Source organism: Elaeis guineensis, chromosome 6, assembly GCF_000442705.2.
Source record: "Elaeis guineensis isolate ETL-2024a chromosome 6, EG11, whole genome shotgun sequence".
Lineage (NCBI taxonomy): Eukaryota > Viridiplantae > Streptophyta > Magnoliopsida > Arecales > Arecaceae > Elaeis > Elaeis guineensis.
In genome coordinates this window covers 129,345,159-129,368,109 of record NC_025998.2, presented here as the reverse complement: position 1 = coordinate 129,368,109, position 22,951 = coordinate 129,345,159, and the positions used below count along the sequence as shown (strand labels likewise).

The window sequence follows — 22,951 nt, the reverse complement described above, 5'->3', positions numbered from 1 at the left end:
AACTATAGATACTCTTTAATCAACAACTTAACAAGTCCAAAATGGAACAATGCAAATTTTCAATGGAAAAGTGAGGCATCTCATTGAAATCTTTGAAGCCAAAAGTTTGTTTAAACCAAATGTCAAGAAAACACCTTGCGATTCCAAAACATAAACCGAATTGAATGGCAAAATTCTGCTTCAGCAAAAGAGAAAACAAAATAAAAGGCAATCTCATGTTCCCTGATTTGAGATGCTCCAAACACTCTCACCTGTCAAGTAGAAACAACAAATTTCTAGGCAAGCTTATGGCTTGAAAGGTAAACACTGGATGCCTTGCTTAATTGATCTTCTAGCATTATCATTCATGGCCTACCTCCATGTTCTCATCCATGCATTCCCTATTAAATACTAGTCGTGACTTGTGATAGCTACAAATGAATGTAATTGTGTCACTATCCATGATCGCTTCTCCGATTACATGTAGAAACTAATTCCGATCTTGTTCATCAACCGGCTTTTTTTGGTTCCAAAAAGTATCACAGAACTTATATTATAACAGAACCTATTAAAGATTGTAGTAGTTAGAGATTGTTTTCTCCGTAAAGATTGTGATCTCTATATAGATAATTTGATACAATCAGAGTTTAAGATTCGATGTGCTCATACATAGGAGCGATCATGCTCTAAACACAAATCTCTAAGCTTGCTATGTGTCACACATGGCTCTAAAATGAAAATAATTTTTTGTTTAGTAGTAGAGGGTTAAAAGGGTTCAGTCATGAGATGCTAGAGAATCAAAAAAAATCGGGCACATACCAGACCTTGGATTGCTACTGGCTAGCCGAATTCCATCCAAGGAGGTGAACCCCCAGCTCCTACTAAACATTGGCTACTTGAAAATTATAGTCCAAGGTCTGGGTTTAATTTGAAATACCAAGAGAGGGTGACATGTCTAAAACAATACTTGAATCAGCAATGATTATCCCAGCTACCCAATCATGGACATGACTTTGTCAAGGGGACCCAACAAAGCACAGTCTTGAGTGATCTTTCAATTTATCATTATAATGTAGGAATCCTATCATGGAGGCAATAGTTTGTGGTAGGTAAGAGTGGCCTGTCTCTAATTGGAGAAGTTATAGATGAGGACCTCCATCGTTGGATGTTATGTCTTGTTTGTATCCTAATTCTTTGTCTAGGAGACTAGGACTGTTGTTTTAATGAAAGCTGTCCAAAATGCTTCTTATTTGTTCTCATCCTTATTGATTTTTTTTAAACAAAAATATCAATCCTTCAGGTTATGAATTGATAAACATCAAGAACCAATGAGATTTTGAACCATTTTATTTTCTCTTCCTCCCATCTCAACATAGTAGTAGCTAAAGTTTGGGTATCAAAGGGGATGCATTTTCTTTCATAACCAATCATTTAAGAAGCAATTCTAGGTTTGATTAATCACAAGCTTCGATTTGTCATATTATCATCATCGATGCAGTAGTTTTACACTACTCACAATGGTTGAGAGGACCATAAAACCAGGCCAATAGCAAGAGAGAGCCAATGATAAGAAATTTTATTTTTCATATACCATGATCTATAATTATGTACATTGGTGTTATTGCTAGAAGACGATATTCACCTTGCTCTCTACCTTGATTGAGTTACCACCACCCTACCCTAAGATTTGTTATATCCTAATTAACGAGGAAGTCTATCTCCAATTTTATTATAATTCTTGAGGGAGTACCATGGTCCATGGATTACTAATTAAGCCATTTCGGAACCAGTGATGGGTTTTATCATCATAGTTCCATTGTGAATAGTCTGTCCATTTTAGCAGTTGGTGCCCAATCGGATCCAACAAATATCAAACATAATCATTCCACTCTGTAAGAGATTGAAAACATAACTGGTCCTCAGAGAGCACACAGGTTGTGATTTATATTCCTTCATCTTGTTCTTAGTCTTCTAATGCACATCTCAAAGTATGGAGTCCAAATTGTCTCTCAAAGGTCAGTGACTGAGACCCACTTGGATGCTAGTACAAATAAAACTAGACTATTGAATATTAGAAAAGGACCAATGAAAGCTTGACTTCCACCAAGTGCTCATCTAGAACAGCATTACTTGTCAAGATTTATAGAAGCTATATGTTGAATGGTTGAACAAGGTTTTGCCAGATAGTCATAGTAAGGGAAGGGCTTATTTAAGAGAAGACCTCAATTCATCTGCCAACAAAGGGCCCTGCAGGGGGCCCCACATGATATCATCACTGCATTGGTCGCAAATAATGAGTCTTCTACACCAGTAAGCTCACAGCCAGGGGTGTTAAACAATTTGATCAGCTCGAGCGTGACTCAAAGTTGGACCAGCTTGAACAAGTGCAAATCAAGTTTCAATTCAAACTCGAACCGAGCTTGTTTCAAGCTTGAATTGATTTCTAGCTTCCTTGTGGATTTACAAACTGATCGGTCAGACATATCTTTGGCTCGGATGAAAATTAGACTACGATCGAGCTCAAAATAGTGGTAAGAAAACAAAGCTTAAACAAGCATTTCAAGCTCGAAATTAGTTTTAAACCAAGTTTGATAAGACCAAGGTTCTAACAAGCTCTGATTATTTAATTTACACCCATGCAAGACCAGCATCATAATATCTCGAATACCACAATTCGATAAATATGAAAATGGACCCGATTCTCAAATGATCACTCTAAAGCTCAACACTGAGCTTTATTATTCATGTTTAATTAACAATGGTTATTGAAAGTCTTTGTTGTGGTCCTCACACCTATAATAAAATTTAAGAACTGACATCAAATGTTGTTTTAATGACAAAATATAAAAATACCTCAAAATCCTCTCTCAGTTTTCATCTAGACTGACACAATGGATTATAAAAAAACACCACAGGTTATATATCATTTCTTGAGTTCAATAGGAAAACTATGAATCCTCCTATGTGCTGGTCTCTGAATTAACTAAGAAAAGGGCACTCCAACGAATGTAGAGGCCTGTCCCTTCATAATAGCTGTACTTGTAGGTCCACCAGTCCTCTGCTTCTTTCAAAGAACCAGTCCATGAGAAAATGATACACATTTCCTATAGCCTGCTGTACGAGCCAGGGTCTGCTTTACTACAGGCTCATCACCTACTTAGTTTAAAATGCTAGAGGAGGATGACAACATGACCCACCCACTACCTCTTCCTTTTTTTTTTTCCCTGAGAGAAAGCTATATCCTTTTGTAAGCTTCGATTTCAACAAAGTTGGTGTTACATCTATTGCGCCAAGTGCTGATGGTTAGGAGTGATTTGAAATGGTTTGTCGCCAGTGATTACATTCAGTGATTGGATGATTATCTTATGCTTTAGCTAAATGTTTTCTCTAACCAATATGTTTTAAGTAGGGTTTTTGCGGTCGGTGCGGTTGCGACGGTGGATTAAGGTAATGTTGACAACAATATAATGCTATGTTACTGCTGCAAACTATAAAGTGTTAGTGATAAAATCAGTGGTCACCTGTTATTTGTTTACAACCTTTTCCTTACAATAAGCATAAAGATTGGTCAGCTTAGAGAAGACTTTGTCCTTTTTTTCTAGGAAGGGAATTCTTTTCTCCATTTATATTTAGCCCAAGTATACTATCTTAACTATTAGCACATTAGATGACAAATGCTCAGCTTTAATTTGTCATTCAACCCATCGAGCATGTCATATTTATACCTAGGCCAACTATACTACCTTAACCACTAGTGCATTAGATGACAAAAGCTCATTTTTAATTTGTCGTTGAACCCTTCAAGCATGTCATATAGATGGAATGAGCTAAATCAATAGTCTTACCAAAGTTTTATGTTTGCTTTGTAGTGAAATCAAGGAGAATATGTATTGGCCTTCTCTGGGAATAGAAGGTATCCCTGCAAAAGATTAAATCTACTTCGACCTTATAGGACCAACAACATTTAGCTGATCTCCAAGTCTAAGCTACCATATAAAACCAAAAATCTAAAGATTGCTCACAAAGCTCTCCCGGTTCCTTATTGGCTTCTCTTCAGTCTCTTACCAAATTCAGTGCACATGCCATGGTCAAGTGATATACAATTTCATGATACTAGTTTGTAATAATCGTCCAAGGTTTGCATCCTTCGTAGCTCAATGCTTTCAAAGTCCAAACTTGCTTGTTGTTTTGTTTCTTTTTGGCTAAGCAAGCAATTAATAAATTGGTTTATGTATGTGGAAAGTTGCAATTCTGATTTGAAATTCACTACACAATGGCTTATTTGGTGCAGTGGGCCTAAGGGTAGATATAGATAGATTACTTAGAGTCCTGATTTTTATTTTTTTTCTTGTTGCAATATAGAGTAAAAAAAAAAATTCACTACAATCTTATGAAAGCTACTCCCTGAGCATCCGCTCTAATCAAAGAGGCAAAATCAATGGGAAAGCAGTCACCCCAAACTACTTCAGAATGTTCTATACTTGCATAATTTGCCGAAAAAAATTAGCAACTTGATATTCTTCCTGCATGATATGGTAATAGAAGAAGTTAGTACCTAGAGACCTGATGTTTGGAAATTCAATTGGCTGGAAATGGTTGTAATAGATATCACAATTTCCTTCATGAGATCAGTGAGTTCACTTAGAACCCATGGCATCGTATAATCATCTAAATCAAAGGAATCATCTAGGTTATCCATTTATTATTTTTCATTCTCAAAAAAAAAAAAAAGTTAACAAAAGTGTGTTCTAGGTGTCCTCCATAAACCAAATCAAAAGGCTGGTTAAATTCATTAATAAAACATGATGTACAGAGAGGAAGAGTTTCAACCATAATCCAATACCCATAAGGATAATATCTTACTATTGCCATCGGGGAGTTGATCTGGCTTAAACCGCTGAACTGAAGTTGAAGAGAGGGAATGTGGCGGTCTCAAGATGGCCGGACGAGACCTCCGAAAGAGCTGTTGGTGTCTGATCCTCAATCGATCCCATAAGTTGGATCTTGTAAAATTATCAAAGATAGAAAAATCTTCACGTTAGAAGAGTTTTCTAGTGGTGGATCCATCGATGCCTTAGTCGATCTCTTGTGGAAGCAAATAGAAAAGCTACGAGCTTTCACAAAGAATTTAATAGTAGAGTCAAATATGAAGTAGAACAGATTTGAGATGAAGAGGGTGAAAGTGGAAGTCTACTAGATGCCATATAGAGTATGATATGTTCCGAGAGAGTCGGAATTACTTAGGGCTCAGTGGAAGAGAAAAATTTAATTCATGCGGAATTAGTCTCCGAAAGAAGGCAAGGGAAGTAAGTCTCTACTTATCTGATGGGTCTTAGAGAATTTGAATTTGATAGGCGAAGGTGGGTACCTGATGCCTGAAGAAACGCATGCGCCATTTTTTCTCTTAGAGACATAGAAACATACTCTAGTTGTTAGAAGATAACAACTTTGCATGGTTCAGAATTTATTAAGATTATAAATCTCACTGAGTGGATGAGTTAAACTGGAGAATGACTGATCATTAGTTGCATAGCAAGCAGAAGACTTCGGCATGGCCATAGAAGTCCAAATGGTAGTGACCATCTTTATCCCTCTCAATGAAGACACGCGTCAAGAAGCCACTGGATCGCCAACGTCACGTAGGATGAGACATCCTCGATGTATCATTTATAATTACTATAAATGAGTGTATTCCATAGACCGGAAATTTTTCAAATGGACAAAGACCTGAAAAAGAGAAGGTAGGAGAAAAAAAACTAACGAGCTGAACTGGAAAAGCATGAAAACTAGAATCAAGTACAACAGAGGTAGCATACATCTTGAGATACAGAAAAAGCTTGTTTGGGATAATTTAACCTACTATATGTAATGCACGCTGGAGGAAGCAGACAGTGAAGCAGATCTTTGACACAAACAAAGAAAAATATATCTTAGATATGTAATTTATTGCACCTCCATTTTAGAAAACTTACTCCGAAAAAGCATAGCAAATAATGATTCATGTAGCTGGTGGCTCAAGGCCCATTCTGTTAGGTTGCCATTTTTACACCCAAGGTTCCTGCAAAATATCAAATAGAGGAGTCTTATTTTAAATTCCTTCTTTAACAGAGAGAAAGAAGGCGTATGACCCTCATGACCATTTGTGCATGAGACAACAAAATATATATTGTACAATTTATATAATTATATTCATCATGCAATACATGAACAGTCTTGTAAAACTTGTTTTCTTCTGCTACATTTTTTATCCAACAATAAATTTTAGAATTTTTCAGATAAAAATAAAAATATATCATATTTCTAACTATATTTTTTTTTATTCTTTTTATTTTTCTTCCCATTTTGAGGTGGCCAAAAAGAAGTCCTAAATACCATTGTTGTTTTTGAGCAAGAGAGGTTTCACTTCCTTCTGGACAAATGACAAAAGTCTAAATAGTGGCATTTTTTATTTTTTAATCAAGGCAGAGAATGAAGTTTTATTAGTATTATTATTATTATTATTACAGGAGAAATTTAGCGTAACACGCTGACTGGGACTTCACCGCGTAGCGCCACGTGGGCGTGCCGATATCCAAACGGTCGAGCTGAAGGCGACGGTTAAGAAGATGATGTCACGGTGCAGACTTTGACGTTAAAACCGCGGATCCCGCTTGGGTTCCCCCATCCCGGGGTCTGGACCACACCATCTAAGAGCAGGGAGAGAGACGCACAGTATTTTCTTTTCCGTTTCCATAACCCTTTTTTTTTTTTTTTTTTAACTTTTTACCTTTTTCTTTTTCTGATTCACTGTTCTCACTTTCGGACCTTGGAATGCTTTTTCTGAACCTGCCGTTACTGAAGCTTTTTACGGTTTCTGTCCGCTTTCACTTGAAGCTTTTCCCCTTTGGGGACTGCTCTGAAATATGTGTACTTCTCAGTTCTCAGTGGGAGCAAGAATCCGATGCATCAGGGGGAAAAATTTATGAACATCATACACATGGGTGGCCATGATCATACTGGATAAACAGTGTTCAGATACTTTGTTTTTAAAATGAACCTTTACTTTATGCTGAGGGGATGAAAGTGAACATATGGTGCCAAAAAAAAAAAAAAAATTCTTCCTAAATTTGGTGATAGATAAGATAGATTACACAAGAAGTGCACAAAGTGTTTATAAGTTGATAAGTCGTGCCGGTTAAAGTGGGAAAACATGGGTAACATCCGTAAGTCTCTCGTAAAAGAGGTGGAGATTCTGAGAATATAGGCATCTTGCTTTTTTTTAAAAGTAGGAGATCCACATCTAGATAGCTTAATGAAACAAAATCCTAAAATGCTTTCTAAAGAAAGCTTGTACTTTCATGAAAATATGAAATAATTTCACAACAAAAAAAAAAAAATCAAATTTCAGGCTTTAAATTTAGAAATAGACAAGTTCAAAGTTGTGTTAATTATGTCGGATCAGCACTGTTTTTGGTTGATTTACATGCATGACTTCATTTACCATTTTTGTAACCCAAAAAAACAAAAAAGACTTCAACAAATTTAGTTGATAATTAGATAGCATTTGGATCGAGAATATGCAGGGTTATCCTCATTTCTCTCAAGGATAACACCCAAACTTGTTGAACTATTAGATAAGAAAAGTTAGCCTGAATATCCAATCAAAACAACCCTGTAGTACCTATTATACTGAGACAACTTGGTACCCTTAATTAGGACCCTCGCCTAATTATAAACCGGGGTATAACTTTGGTAAAACCCTTCTGTTATCTTCTCTATTATTAGAGAAAATGATCAATTTAGGTCTCCAACAATACAATACAATATACATCACAATACAATACATTACATTATATTTTACTATCTCGCTTTAACAATATAATATTATTACATTAAACTACAAGCTCATTAAAAATATAATACTATATAATATCATATTACATTCATGATGTTATATTATAATATTATAGTATAATGAGTAATATATTATATAATTTTACCATACTATTATTATTATATTGTATTTTATATTATTATATGCCACAATAATAGACAGACTTGAAGGGCAAATTTGTCAATTTTTATTAAAAAAATAACCTTTTTATCCTCTTATTCTCGAGTAACGGTCAAACAGTATTTTTTATTTCTATTAACATCAAAACACACAAAGGTAGTGTTTGGATACCCAAATTTTATTTTTGAAATAGAAATACGAATTCTCGGAGAATAGCTACTCCTCATTGTTATTCCAAATTTTTGTTTGGTTGGAAATCTGATATTCCATCTTTATTTCAGCGTAATTAATGCAGTGTTATTCCATATGACCTAAATGGTGCTCATTATGACCTAGAATTACCAATTTCATGGTCCACTATGAAATTGGTATTCTAGAATTAGGAAAGGTTGATCAGAATTGCTAAACCAGGATGGTCCATTACTATTTTTTCACCTGTTTGGGGGAATATAGTGAAATAAGCCCTTATTCCACCCAAAATTATCCGATCAAATGCTACCAAAAAAGAATAACTACAATTATTACTAACACCATACTTTCGAAAGAAAAATTAAAGTTTATCCAAAAAAAAAACTCATGCCCAATCTAAATGTAGTTTAAATTTCATGTCACTTAGAGATAAATTTTTATCTCCCTGTACGAAGTCAAAGTGCTTCTGAAAACAACAAGACCATTTTAATATGACCGAAACTCCTAAATCAATCATGATAAATTTATTGTACATCGCGGACGGTGCAGAACGTGCATACAGCCCACGGTGATTAGCTCACGCATGGGTTCGGGACGTGATATGTAAAAAAAAAAAAAATTTCGATCCTGCATGTGAGCCGATCATCATGAGCGGTGCGTACGGTTCTGCATTGCCCATGATGCACAAAAAATTTCATATCAACCCTAAACAAAAGTTTCAGTGAATTTTTAGCAACCCATGCCTTAGGGGTTCTCATCTGATCAAATATGCTGGGCACATACGAGGGCTAACAAGATGACCGTTAAAGATATATATCAAATTTTACAGCAGTCAGGAGTCATTCATAATGACAGGTCATTTGGTTGGGTCCGGAAAATATAAGTACCTATGTGGGTCAAGACTTTTTGATGGAAGCTGGTCTGGAGAAGACTCCCTTGAAGGAAACTTTTGCACTGGAGAGCTATACTCAATGCTGATTTGCACAGGAGGTCTTGTATTACGTTTCATGCTGTCTTTTAATGGAGCTTCTACTCCTCCTGCTACCATAAATAAATAAATAAATAAAAGAAGAAAAAATTTTTGGCACCCATGATACCATAAGCCGCATAAATCTAGAAGCTGAGCTTAAAGCCATCCTTGCGCTAGCTGCATGGCAACATAAAATGTTACATTGTCCTCTATTTTTTATACCACCGACAAGAAAGTTGGTGATTCAGAGAACGGCAAATGGCTAAACACTTAAAACACCATCTTTCATAAGTCCCTCTTCCACTACGACAGTCAACATCTTGGCATCTAAACTAACGAACACTCCTCGTCTGCTACCTGTTTCATCCGATGGAAAAATGCTTGGTAACAATACAAGGTATGCAAAATTATGAGATTATGTACCAAATAACATCTTAACCCTCCGAAGATACTATTTTTTTTACAAACCATGCTTATGTTACGATAAGAAGAAAGTACATATTGGTCATTACATATTGGGTGCTATAAATTCTTGACATGGTTTGTCCTCCTCCAAATCCATACGCATCGCACCACCCTACCTTAGGTTACATAGGTGCGTCTTGATTAGAAGAATATTAGGACTCCACCATCCTATGTCAAAAGAATCATCATTCCTTTGATGAACCTTTTCATCTGTTTCCCCCATTACAAAAAGGAAAAAGCCACATACATGTGATCCGAAAACTATTGCAGCCCTAAAATCTTGAGGAGCACAGGTGACAAAAGCCTCTCACCTTAAAAATGCAAAACACAAACAAAGTAGAAGGCCCGTGAAGAAATTAAGAAACGACAACCAATAAATTATTCTGAATACAAAAAGACTAAATTTTATGACAGTTTGTAGCCAATGCAGAGTAAATGTGCATGCATCTGGACAGAGGACCCTTTAGCCCGGCTCGGCTACATTCCTCTATCAAAAGAATCCACCAGGGCTGGAGATTATTTCAGAAGAAGTGGCTAAGATTTGAGATGGGAAAAATCAAATAGTTATTAAATAGGGATAGGTGACATCAATCAATCAAACGCCAACATTTTACCAGTTTTGGGGCCCACAAGAGGTGAAGTGACTTGCACGATCAAAAGATTTTTTCATGATACAGCACTCTAAATACATTGAACAACGCTAAGATGACAGAACTCTCACAACCATATCCTGCTATGCAGAAGAAACATCATGTCCCTGGTGGTCCCACCTCCCATTCACTAACCTACAAGACATCCCAAGCAAGGAAACAAATGGAGTGGAGTGACACAGGAAACTTGAGACCGAAATATCCAAATATGCCAGGATCTGAAGATTCGGGTTAGTATTAGGATGTGAAAAATCACATGGCCCTCATCACACCGTAACATTTGGACAGATCAGGAGCTAGCAGATTTTTTTGCAAGATAATGACTTGACAACCCTAAACACCATCATAACCGAAATTCAACAGCTCCTACCAACCTAACCTCAGAAATTTCATAATTAATGATGTTGAGAAGGCGTTTCCGATTATGTGCTACAAAGACTTAAATACCTAAACAGAAATAAGAAATCCAAGAATATTTCCAACTATTTTTTTTTAAATAATATTATAGATTATTACGAATGATATTAGAGCTAATCCAATCTATATTTATGTAGATTAAAGAATACTGCAACACGGATTCATTAAAACTGACTACAAAACTATCATGATTTTTATAAATAAATTTATATGGATTTGAATCTCTAACCTGACGAGAATGATATGACTTCCGAAAAATATGTAAGAACCCATATGGAATATATTTAGTTTCACATCACTTATCCCTGGACAATTTCTGGATATTATACAAGACTAAAAATCCAAATAATATTTTCCAATCGGTTTTTTTAGATATGATCCTAGGATGTTAGTTGTTATAGCTATCATTGGACAAATTTGAGCAAATAAATACTATAATAGTTTAAGTAACATCCAGTATTGTTAAAAAAAAATCATCTACACCATGCAGACCAAGTTACGCCGGCATATACTTTTCATAATAAAATGAAGCTTCACACATCATGAGATGCTGATTCATGTTAATTTTAAGAAACAGGAACAACAATATAGTAGCAGAAGCTTGCAAAGGAGATGCAACTATGATTGGAAATTCGGTCTTCATAGATCATTGGCTACAGTTGATGAATAACAAACAAATGTGGTTTGATGCTACAACAACTTAACTCTTCAAAAGTTGGAGCTAAGCTTTAGACAGCTAAAAATGAAGGGAAAACAATGCAACAAACAGAAGTAAACCTACCCTTATGGGACATTCATCACTTGAATCGACTGCAGCATATCAGAGAGGGCAATGACAAGGTCGCCAGACTGGATCATCCCCCTGGCCTTGAGCAAAGAGAAAGTGCGATTGAGGTTGCTTTCCATGTCATCGGAAAAACTGAGGCGGAAGGGAATCAGACCCCACTGCAGGTTCAGCCGTCTCCTTAAGATGTTGAAGTCGTGAATGCAAAAATTGGACAGTCAGGGCGGCAGCGTGAAAGAAGAGAGGCCATGTGACCGTCTTTGTGTAGACGAAGAGTGCATCTACTCCCAAATTGTTAGCTGAAAAGCATAATAAACATGATCAACAATAAGACATGCAAGGAAGATTATACTGCCAGCTTGCAAGTTACAATATAGAGAATGTTCATCACTGCGTGCAACGATAGCAGGTAGAATGCTACAGCAAGCTTAACATCATCATCACAATAGAAAGAACCAAAGTAAAGTATAATCCAGCAGGCGGCAAGCCTATGGCTTATGGGATAGGTCATACTGCAGCAAATGGTAGTTGAATATGAAAGCAAATGCAATCACAATATCAAAAAAGAGTACTTGGCAATATTATCACATCGTGTACTTTCAGCTATCAGGAAAAAAAAAAACTATATATTTTGTATTTTCAGAATCTTTTGCAAAGATGGGCTGCTCACTGGACATTCATAGCACACAGCTGACCAAAACATTGCTTGTGCCATGCTTGTCATAAACTAAACAGGCCCATCAGCAAAACCATCAAAAGAATTACGGTATCATCAACAAGACAGGAGGTTCTTACACACACATTTCAAGGTTACGGACTGTAAAATCAAAGTAGAATGATGCCATCTTAGCTATCAAAGATACTTAATATCTGAATGCTGAAGAAAACCAGTTTTAAATATGATTAATCAGGAAAAAACAAGCAGGTATATGGCACAAGGTTGGAATTAAGTGTTGTTTTGTCTTGGAAAGAGGTTCATGATTCAGCTTCTTGAAAGATTTGAGCGAACATGATATATTGAGATTGTAAAATGCCTTGGTGAAGTTAAAAGGAACAATAAGTTTCAGAAAATACATAAAACTTTGCAAGTCATTTTGAAAAAAAAAAACCATTGCCAAAAGAAAAAAATATTGGGTGAAAACATGTGATGAGAATTTGAGAATAATACAGAATTATAGCATCATTGGAGAATTTTGTGCCTAGGGATCAAGTTGTGGATGCATTGTAGACACTGCACTGGAAAAGAGCCAACAAGAGAAAATAAAGGACAAGTGACTCCATGAAGTTCAGCCACACTGCAAATGCAAAATCAGATCCTGGACCTATGAGGCCAAATGCTCTCTGTTTTCACTGTTTTCAACGAGAACAAAGCGTTGTTGACTTGTGAAAATGACAAAACTTCTGAATGCTCATCAAATAATCAACACAATTCAGGGTGTCAGGAGTCAGCATGAAAGATTGCTTACCCATTTTGGCAGCTGAATTGCAGATCTCCTCTGAGATTTTGTCAGAGAAAGAAGATGCAACATCTGGGAGCTCCATTGCTTCAAAACGCTTCTCTTCTCTCCACCACCTTTCAATCCTTAGGCTGACACTTCTGAGGACAGTCAGTGCCTTCTCTGGATATTGACCCATGGCTGACTCGCCAGAAAGCATCAGAGCATCAGCCCGCTGCCGGACAGCTTCGGAACATCAGCGACTTCAGCTCTAGTTGGTGTAGGATACTCAATCATAGACTCGAGAAGCTGAGAAGCTACAATGACAGGTTTGTCGAGCTGCCTGCACAGTTTAACAATCTTCTGCTGTGCCGACGGGACTTGCTCCAGTGGAATTTGAGCACCTAAGTCTCCTCTGGCCACCATTGCTCCATCTGATGCACGGATGATCTCTTCCAAATTTTTCAAAGAATCAACACTCTCAATCTTTGCAATCACCGCAATGTCACTGTCAAATGTATATTGTCATCCATGTTAGGAATGCAGAACCAGTGCCAAGGAAAACTGTTCATAGGAACGAGGAATGAGGAGGGGGGTGTGAAATATTCATCTTTCTTTAATTTTATAATTTGTTTAACTGTTACACTTGATGGTAAACTAGTGAACCACAAAAGGTTTGCAGATGTCCAAAATGTACAGATCTCCTTTCAACTTTCAAGGAGGTATAATCATACAGAATCTTTGTCTGAAATCCAAAATCAAAAATCATATCTTAACAAATACTTAAGGCCAAGGTGGAGAATTATGACATGCATGGTGGTTTTATTATCAGAGAACACAACCAGAAAAAGGCATACTGATGGCTGTTCTGGTAAATAAATTATTGTTTCTCAACGAGTACAGAGAGGCTGTTTCCCTATTGCACTGGAAATGCCAGCCCGAATACTGGCAGGAAATGGATGCAGACAAGCTGCTTTCGGATTGGCACCATAATTGCCAGCCCTTGCAAAACAATGACAGAATAATGGAGACCATCAGCCCAATACAGGGCAAGGACAGGATAAGGCCTTAATTATAGTTTCTACCAGCTATCTGATAAGAGGTTGAGAAGGACGCTAAAGAATAAGACAACATATATCAATGCTAATGACTTGAAAATGTAAAAAAAATCAAGCTAATTAATGAATGTAAGGGAAATGCGTACTTGTGAGTTAATTATGAGCAAACAAGATGATAACCATACAGATATACTTACTGAAAAGATTCTGATGAGCCCCATATTCTACAATCACACGATATGCAGAAAGAATAAAGCCCTTATAACTTATAATACAATGTCTGCATCTGTAGAAATATCCCACCCACCCCTAACAACCTATATTTCATCCAACCTCCCCAAAAAAAATTAATGTTGGATCATCATCACGATTTTCTCATGTAGGATGTGAAATATTTGGTATATGTATCTTTTTTTATGAATTGCATCATGACTTTTGCTATTAAGACAAGCAAACACCACCAAAACTGAACAAATTGAACTAGAATAAAAGAGCACTTGTGGTATAAAAAATACAGGCAGTTCATGTCAGTAGATGCATTTTAGCTTTTCTTAAACTGATTAATGCACTGAAATGATCATTTTTCTGACCAAAATGTATCCAAAACTGTATGCATGTTTAACTGTTCACATACCTAATCTTTTTTCTGACCAAGACCAATGTTATATAACCTCATGTTTGCCCATTATTTTGGGTCAATTAAAATTTTGGCCCTAAATTGATTTGTGGACAAGCACAGAAATCAATGATATGATGCAGTTGTAAAGTGCTTGGCAATGCTGCTAGAAATAGGCAATGCACAAACTTAGGCCATAGAAAAAGGGAGGAACCACGTTACAGTATGAACATGTGCATAAGAAAATGGCAGAAACTGTGGTTGCAAAAAATTAAGTCAGTGATGACAATGAAAACTCCAGACCCATATGTTGATGCTTATTTCTATCCACAAATATTTAGGGCATGTTTGGATTTTCCTATAGGATTGGATTGAAAATCCTATAGGATTTGTGGATTGGGCCAGTACAACCTGCAGGATCACAGGCTACAAGCTGGGCTGGCTTGTATTTACAAAATACCCAGAAATAGCTTTGGAATGGACTGGTTTCTAGTATTTTATGAATACAAGCCTAGCCCGGCCTGTAACCTATGACCTTGCTGGTTGTACTATCCCAATATATGAATCTTGCAGGATTTTCAAACCAATCATATGAAAAATCCAAACAGGCCTTTAAATTGCAGAACATCCTGTTGCATTTTTTCCCCAGACATGTACTATTACCATATTCAACAAGCCCAATCTCAACAATCCTGCATATAGTTATTTAGCATATATTAGATATATGTCATAGATCTATAGATCATTACCAAATCCATAGACCCCTCTCGTATTTTTTCATTCTATTCCAATGAAAATTTTATGGTTCAAGGAGTTCTGTTTCAATTTCACTAATAAGTTATGTCTTAGGAATAAATGCATTTCCAACATCAAAGACAGAAGAACCTTAAAGCCCAAAACCATGTGCAGAAAAGATTGCATGATGGTAGTACACATTATATATTATGTTTATAGTTCAAAATAGAACATGAAGTGCCCCAACAAAAGATAATAATATGGCAACGCAGCTATAACAGCAAGTAGTAGATACCCAGAAAAGGTCTGGGGGAAAGGAGGCAACACAGACATGCTCCAGCATGCAGCAAGTTTGTGCTTATGGAATTTCTTGAAGCAACAGTAAAGCACAGATGAAGAAGCTTGACCGTCACTTCATTACATTTGGTGGCAACTATTTCCTCTGAATGTGAAAAACCGGATAAATCGATGAGATAAGTCCTTCCTGTTCTAAATCTTTATTTAAAATATATTATAGAAATCTGGAGATGATAGGTATACAGTAATTAGGAACGTATGTTTGTTCAAATTAATCATCATTGCACACAAAGTCCTAATGGTTGGAAAAGAAAGGAGTGGTTTCATAAATTTTTTAGAAACATCAGTGTACATAAAATAACACCATCTAACCATAATATCTGAACCATTCTGCATACTTCTATGACATAGAAATAAAGCATCATTATGAGCACTAGTTTGAAATCATTTCTTAAAGTTAATGCCGAGTTTATGTGCAGAGATTGTTGAAAATTTGTGAGTCATTGATGACTTAGGGGGTGTTTGGTTCACAACCGGAATCGGAATCGGAATCAGAATCGGAATCGGAATAGATTGGAATCAGACCAAATCCTCCTGAAGCTTTGATTCGTGACCGAAATCGGAATGAAAAATTTGAATCATCAGAGGAGAGCAGGATTGAGTTTTAAATAATTGGGCCATTCCCATTCCGCTCCGAAATCGAAATCAGAATGGGGCTCCTCCCAACCAAACGGTTGGAATGGGAGTCACCAATTCCCATTCCCATTCCAATTCCAGACCTCACCCCTTTAAAGTATTGGACATATTTTGTGGAGAGCTCTTTGCTTATAATAATTTGTGAAGACTGACAGCCAATTTCTTGGTTTCTTTTATAACATTTGTGGTCAATGTCATGCTGTTCTAGTTTGCAGCACACTAGAAAAAAACCATCAATGCATTATGTGAAAGAAAAAGGAATACCATTTTAACTAAATTACATACTGGTTAAACACCAGAATACAATGGCAGCTGTGAGACACTTGGATTTAAAAATCAAACAGAAATTTGCAAGAGAGAAACATTAGAACAAGAGAGAACCTAATGTTATCACCATAGTAAGATGGAATAGAACTTAGCATCTTCTTGTATTACCATACCATTGATGCAATCACTAAAGCCAGGTTGAATTCATTAGCAAATTGTAAATAAGGCATCCAGGGCATAGTAAAGTAAAAAATGGGTGCATAAGTATTGAAGTATGTACCAATTGCATAAGATGATTAAGGACAACCATTATGCTTCCCATCACCATACAATGCCACATTAGTAAAAGACTATTTTCTTGTCCAAGTTTCGGATCAGTTCGGGAGATAAAAGACTACAGAAAGCTAATAAGTTAAATTGTCTGTGACAGCAATTTTTCATCCAAATCTGTGCTAAATGTGCTCGTGACTTCAACTTGATACTTGGTAAATTTCGACAGTGCATCCCCCACTACCCTCCAATAAACAAGATAATTAAACAAAGGGGAAAAACATGAAGAAAGCCTTTTCCAGTCACCTGTCACGACTCCGTGCAGCTATGTAGCTTTTGAGATGATTAATGACTTCTGCAGACTTGACAAATGAAACTGAAATAAAATCCACACCCTCAGCAATCCCAAAGTCTATGTCCAGCCAGTCCTGTGCAGATTCAAAAGCAGGAGGTATGAAATGCAAAGTTTCCCAAGCATTTAGTAATCTACCAAAATTAACTCTCCTTCCATCCTCTTTATTCTTAGATTATTCAATAGTTAATCAGCTTGTCATGCTGGTAATATAGGGTGGACCTGTACCAGCATCAATCTTCTTTTTGTTATCAACAACATTAGTTAGTCTGAACATGTCATAAATTCAAAATGTGTGAACTAAATTAATCAAACAAAGATATTGGTTTATGCCAAAATTTTCATAGTTATTTCTTGGGCTCGAGAACCCAACGTAACTAGAACTGTTTATAAGCCATTTTGCTGAACCTATTAATACGTCATCCCATAGCATGCACATCAAGAGTAAAAAACTAATGAATATAATTAGTAGTGAACAAAGAGCATAACAAGTAACACTGAATAGCCAATATCAAGTTTCTTAATGCACAACAGATCAGATATCAATCTGCAGAGAGTTTGTTTCATTGGTTAAACTTGATAAAAAATGAAAATACCCAATGACATGGATAAACAGCAAGCATTTGACAGAAAGAATCTAAGATATCTACCAAGTTGAGACGGCTTGATAATAGCAACAACTAATGACAGGTTTGAACCTGATCCAGAGAATACAGAAAAGGAATGACCACGAATTACCTTGGTGGAACTTGTTGCATAAAGGTAGACAAGACAGTGTTTAAGAGAGGACAACCTGCATTATAGGTAACAAGAAAAGAAAATAATGCATATCATGGTCATTACTTGAAGCAATGCATGTCAAAAGTTGAGCAAAGGAGCAAAGAGGTTTGACATCAAACAAATTTGAAAGGACCTGACATCAAGATCAATCAGAGATCTTATCCCGTCAAAAGGCATATTATAAGAAATATTCTTTATTCCTACAACTACTTTCCATATTTTCACCAAACCAAATCCTAGCAAATTATGGAGAATATTCTTTTTCCTTGTAAATAGGAGTGCCAAGCCATTGTAAAGGACATCTTGAATTAAATGAAATTTTTGGTTCTATTCTCCAATATTCTGTGAAAGTTTCTATATTGTTGCTTCTTTCCGATCTTGCTGCCTCATCATTAGGTAGATCTTTTCTCAAGGAAAAAGCTCACCATGTGCACCATTTGGTATTAGAGCAAGTTTGGTTTCTTGTGGTGTTTTACATCAACAAGAAGCTATGGTTCGCCGAAGAACCCCAACTCCACAATACTGATGACTGATCCAAGAGACGTGGCTATCTAACAGTTGCCAGAACATATAGCTTAACTATAGGTGGAGCATGATTGTGCAATCAGCCATCATCATCCTCTTAGAAGATTAGATCAGAAGGATGATATATTGTCGATGCATCTTTCGAGCACCTCATCAATCCTTTCCACATCCGTACTCTAAAGCAAGGACTAGTTCATCCTCCCCCACTTGATTAGAGTATTACAAGATTGTGAGACTTTAGCATCAAATACAAACTTCTTGAGTTTCACAAGAGGCTCAATTCAAAGAACTTCCTGACTGGATCATCATCGTCGAGAGGTTCTTTGAAGCTATAGACATCCATAATAGCAAAAAGGTGAAGATTGTGATCTTGAAATTACAAAGCTATGCATCTATATGGTGGGAGAATATCAAGTGAGCATTGGAAAAATGAAGATCGCTGATTGGCCAATGATGGGAAAGTATCTATACCACAACTTCATTCCAGTAGATCACTCTTGCTCTTTTTATCAATTTTATATGAATCTAAGATAGGACCAAAAAAAACATTATGACTACATAGAGAAAATTTTCAAACTCTCCTTTGGCATGCCTTCATGAGGATGAAGGAATTCGTGTAGCTCATTATTTTAATGGTTGTGAGTTTTGATGTATGATGAAATCGCTGACCATGCCATGTGGCATGTGAATGATGCCTATCACAAAGCTGCTACAAATTAAAAATAATCCTGGGGATCTAATTAGTAAGTCTGGTAAACTAAAATATAGATAAGTTTGGAAGGACATGACATCAAGATTAATCAAAGATCTTATCCAATCAACAAGTATGTTATAGGAAATATTCTTTATTCCCGTAACTGCTTTCCACATTTTCAGCAAATCAAAACCTAACATATTATGGAGAATATTCTTTTCTTAATTGTAAAAAATTTTTATCTTTTCAACAAGAAATGAATGCGAACACATTTGTGAGTAGGTTTGAGGACCTACAACTGTAGGAATGCATATCCATCGTAAAGGAGTGTTGAATTTAATAAAATTTTTAGTTCTATTCTGCATTGTTCTACGAAAGTTTTTTATTATTGCTGCTTCCTCCTAGCTTGCTACTCCATTGTTGGGTAGATCTTTCTCAAGGAAAAAGATCATCGCGTGTACTAGAAATTCACAACAATTGTAAGAGATGAGAATTTTTAACATCCAAACATTCCACAAATAATCATCACCAGAAAACTCTTTCATGCATGTTCTTATGCAAGTCTATGGCCATTTCAATTATATCCATTATATTTAAGATAAAGAGGAGCATTCTTAAATAAAGAGGCTGCAGTACAAATAATGCTCAATATGTTAACAAGGAAATCAAAATGAGATCCATGGAATTAGAACTTACAAAAGTTAGGTGATTTCAGCATTCAAGCACAACATGACATTTGATAAATAGTTTAACAGATTCTTCCACTCAACTTCATTTTAATATTTTTCAAAGATTTTTAGCCAGCTCGTAAGGATGTGCTCACCTTAGAAGAAATTGTAGGAAGCATGGCGTTACGTTCCCTAACTACGCTACCATCCCGCCAAAAGGTCAGATTAGCCCGTGGTAACAACAGCCCAGGATCGGTACAACGACATTTCACATCTGGGCCAATCTTCTCAATCACCTCAAATCGAACCATTCCTCCATCCACAAGAAGTTCATCACCCACCCTCACATCTGTAATAAATACAAACAGCTTAATTATTTAAAAATATGGCAGTGACAGGAAAGGTAACCAATGCCATCTCTAAGCAAAAAATGGTTCAGGCTATAACCTTCAGCGAAGCCCTCATAGTTCACATGAATGGTTCGGTCTGGAAGAGGTGAATTAAAAGCTCTAACACTGAACGTCCAAATCTCACCATCCTGCATAGCATTGAAAGACAAATAACAGAGTGCATGATAAACATGCAAAATATATCCAGCATTCAAATCATATGTTTCATAATTTAGTGAATGCAACAGATGCACACAGGACAGAAGTTACAAGTAATTTTAGTTTGATAAGTCCAGCTTCACAAAGCAAGAGCATGAAGTGTGACTTAGATGGAGTTGGAAAACAAAGGGCCATAAAAACATTAAAAAAATAAAATCAAGGTGATGCACATTTTTTTGCAAAAATGAAGTCATTTCTTAGAATGGAAATGAATAAACTCCACTGGTAATAAAAAATCAACTAATATACCTTAATCCATTGAAAATGGAAGGTGATATTATTAAAAAAAAAAAAAGACGGGTTTCTAGGTCTAAGCCCTCTTTAAGTTCCCACTTGCATCACACAGAACACCCAATTTATAAACTTTCCTGAGCCGTGCTCTAGTTTGTCACCAGAGGTACGCTCCAGGGCCACTAGAATTTATGGTCAATTATAACAAAAGACCATGGTAATAAACTTTCTATTGTTCACAGCTTTCTCTTGTTTTTAATTTTGTAACTTTAATTTCTGGGCAATTTATATCAATACAAGAGTCATCTCTGGTATGGTGAAAGCAGGTGATGGTATCAGTAATCCTTGAACTATCTGGCACTTTAATAGATTTCTAACTCCAGTGGGAATACAATTACTTATCGGAAAAAATTAAAATGCAAATGAAACAAAAGTTAGTGCACATCATCAGCATTTTAATTCATGCCATCTAGACAAACTAAGTATCATGACATCGATTAGAATATAAAACTTATATAAAAAAAAAATAGTTAAGCTATTATAAGTAACTAGTGAACAGAGATGGATCAATTAATCCAAAATTGGACGTAAACAAAGCAACCAAATTTATGTGTTAAAAAGAACCACCGAGAATCCTCACCTCGGCCTTGGCGGAGGCAGCGCCGCCAAGATCACCCATATGGATCTCACTCCCCTCAGTGTCCATCATCACAGCGACGGCGAACCCCTTCTCCTCGTTGAGCCGGCGGACCTGGCGGATGACGCGGCGATGCCAGTCGTGCGTGCCGTGGCACATGTTGACCCGGGCAACGTTCATCCCTCCGACGGCGAGCGCCTCCAGCTGCTCCGCCCCGCACGTCGCCGGCCCTATCGTGCACACCAGCTTCGTCCGCCGCGTGCTCCGGAAACCGTTCTCCTTCAGCTCCGCCTCCGTCACCGCGTCCACGTCGATCGCCGCCGCGGCGGTGGCGGCCAAGGAAGAGGCGCTGACGCCATTGTCGGAGGCAAGGACCGCCGGGCCAAGATCCGGCGCCGGGGGCGGGGAGGTGGAGGCTCGGCAGAACTGGCGGCGGATGAGGCGGTGGTGGTGGGGGAGGGAGGCCAGGCGGGGACGGAGGAGGCGAGGCGAGGGGGCCGATGAGGGAGGGGCGAAGACGTGGAGGGATTGGGCCATATCTTGGTTCTTTGGCGAAACCCAAGACGGGGCTCGCCGGCGGTCCTTGGCGGAGAAACAGAAGGCTGGATGGAAGACGGAGAGTAGAATTTGTAGGGGTTCAGGAAGCGAGAGAGAGAGAAAAAGCGACGGAGATTGCGATGGGCCGAGCTGGGGCTTTTGGAGCTAAACTTCGAAGACGTCGCCAGTGAGAGAGACGTCGTATAACTTTAATCTTTTTAAGGAGTTTAGATGAAAAGCACGAAATAATGTCGGCATGCTGTGCAACGACTGCCCTTTGGGAGTTGCACTCCGGGAAATTTCTATATGGAACAGTGTAAGATCGATACAAATAGGAGGATATTGCTTTACGATGTGCGCAAATGATCACATGCATTACTAGTAGGAGAAATCTATAGTTTGAATATTTGACGAGGATCCAAATGTAAAAAAAGATAAAACCGAAACTATATCATTAATTCCTTTGCCTGCATTATCTTAAGATAGCATTTTGTAATTTTACATCCTGTATTTTAGTTGGTAAATATGATGAAAAAATTGATCAATATTTTTATTGATCAATTTATCCATATTTCATACTTTTTGAATAGATAAATTATTTTTTAATGAAAAAATATTTATTTATAAAATAAGATAAAAATCTTATCCATCTAGAATTTTCTCATCAACCGATATAATAACTTTTTTTATTATCCCTAAAATATCTCTAACTCTATTATTATATTATAGTATATTATTATATAATAATATATAATATAATAAATATATAAATAGAAATATTATTATAATAAATATATTATGATAAACAACACATGTGGTGGCCAATCCAAGCTCCAACCTAAGGTCAATTGGCTCCACCTAAGCCCGACCTGGACCATCTATATATGGATTGAGTATGGATCTAAAATGATATTGTCATTCCCTGATCTGAGATAATGAGCCAAGGGTCACAATAACTATCACATATTTATAAATATACTTTCTACATCATGCAAATCATCTCGACATGATATCAAATATATCATAATGGAGATAATTTAAATAATTAAAAGTCAAAATTCAATTAACTAACAAATCCAATTGATAAACAAATTTCA

The 22,951-nt window shown here is 36.8% G+C and overlaps 1 protein-coding gene across 1 annotated transcript; it reads right to left on the bottom strand.

Moving 5' to 3' along the window:
- Positions 1–11,284: 11,284 nt before the first annotated feature.
- On the bottom strand, positions 11,285–22,015 carry LOC105046576 (pyruvate kinase isozyme A, chloroplastic). The gene is given in 9 exon segments (XM_010925199.4): positions 11,285–11,631; positions 11,634–11,705; positions 11,708–11,746; positions 12,914–13,138; positions 13,141–13,391; positions 17,129–17,250; positions 19,997–20,190; positions 20,289–20,379; positions 21,321–22,015. Coding segments are annotated over 9 exon segments (1,713 nt in total). The 5' UTR covers positions 21,855–22,015; the 3' UTR covers positions 11,285–11,446.
- Positions 22,016–22,951: the final 936 nt, after the last annotated feature.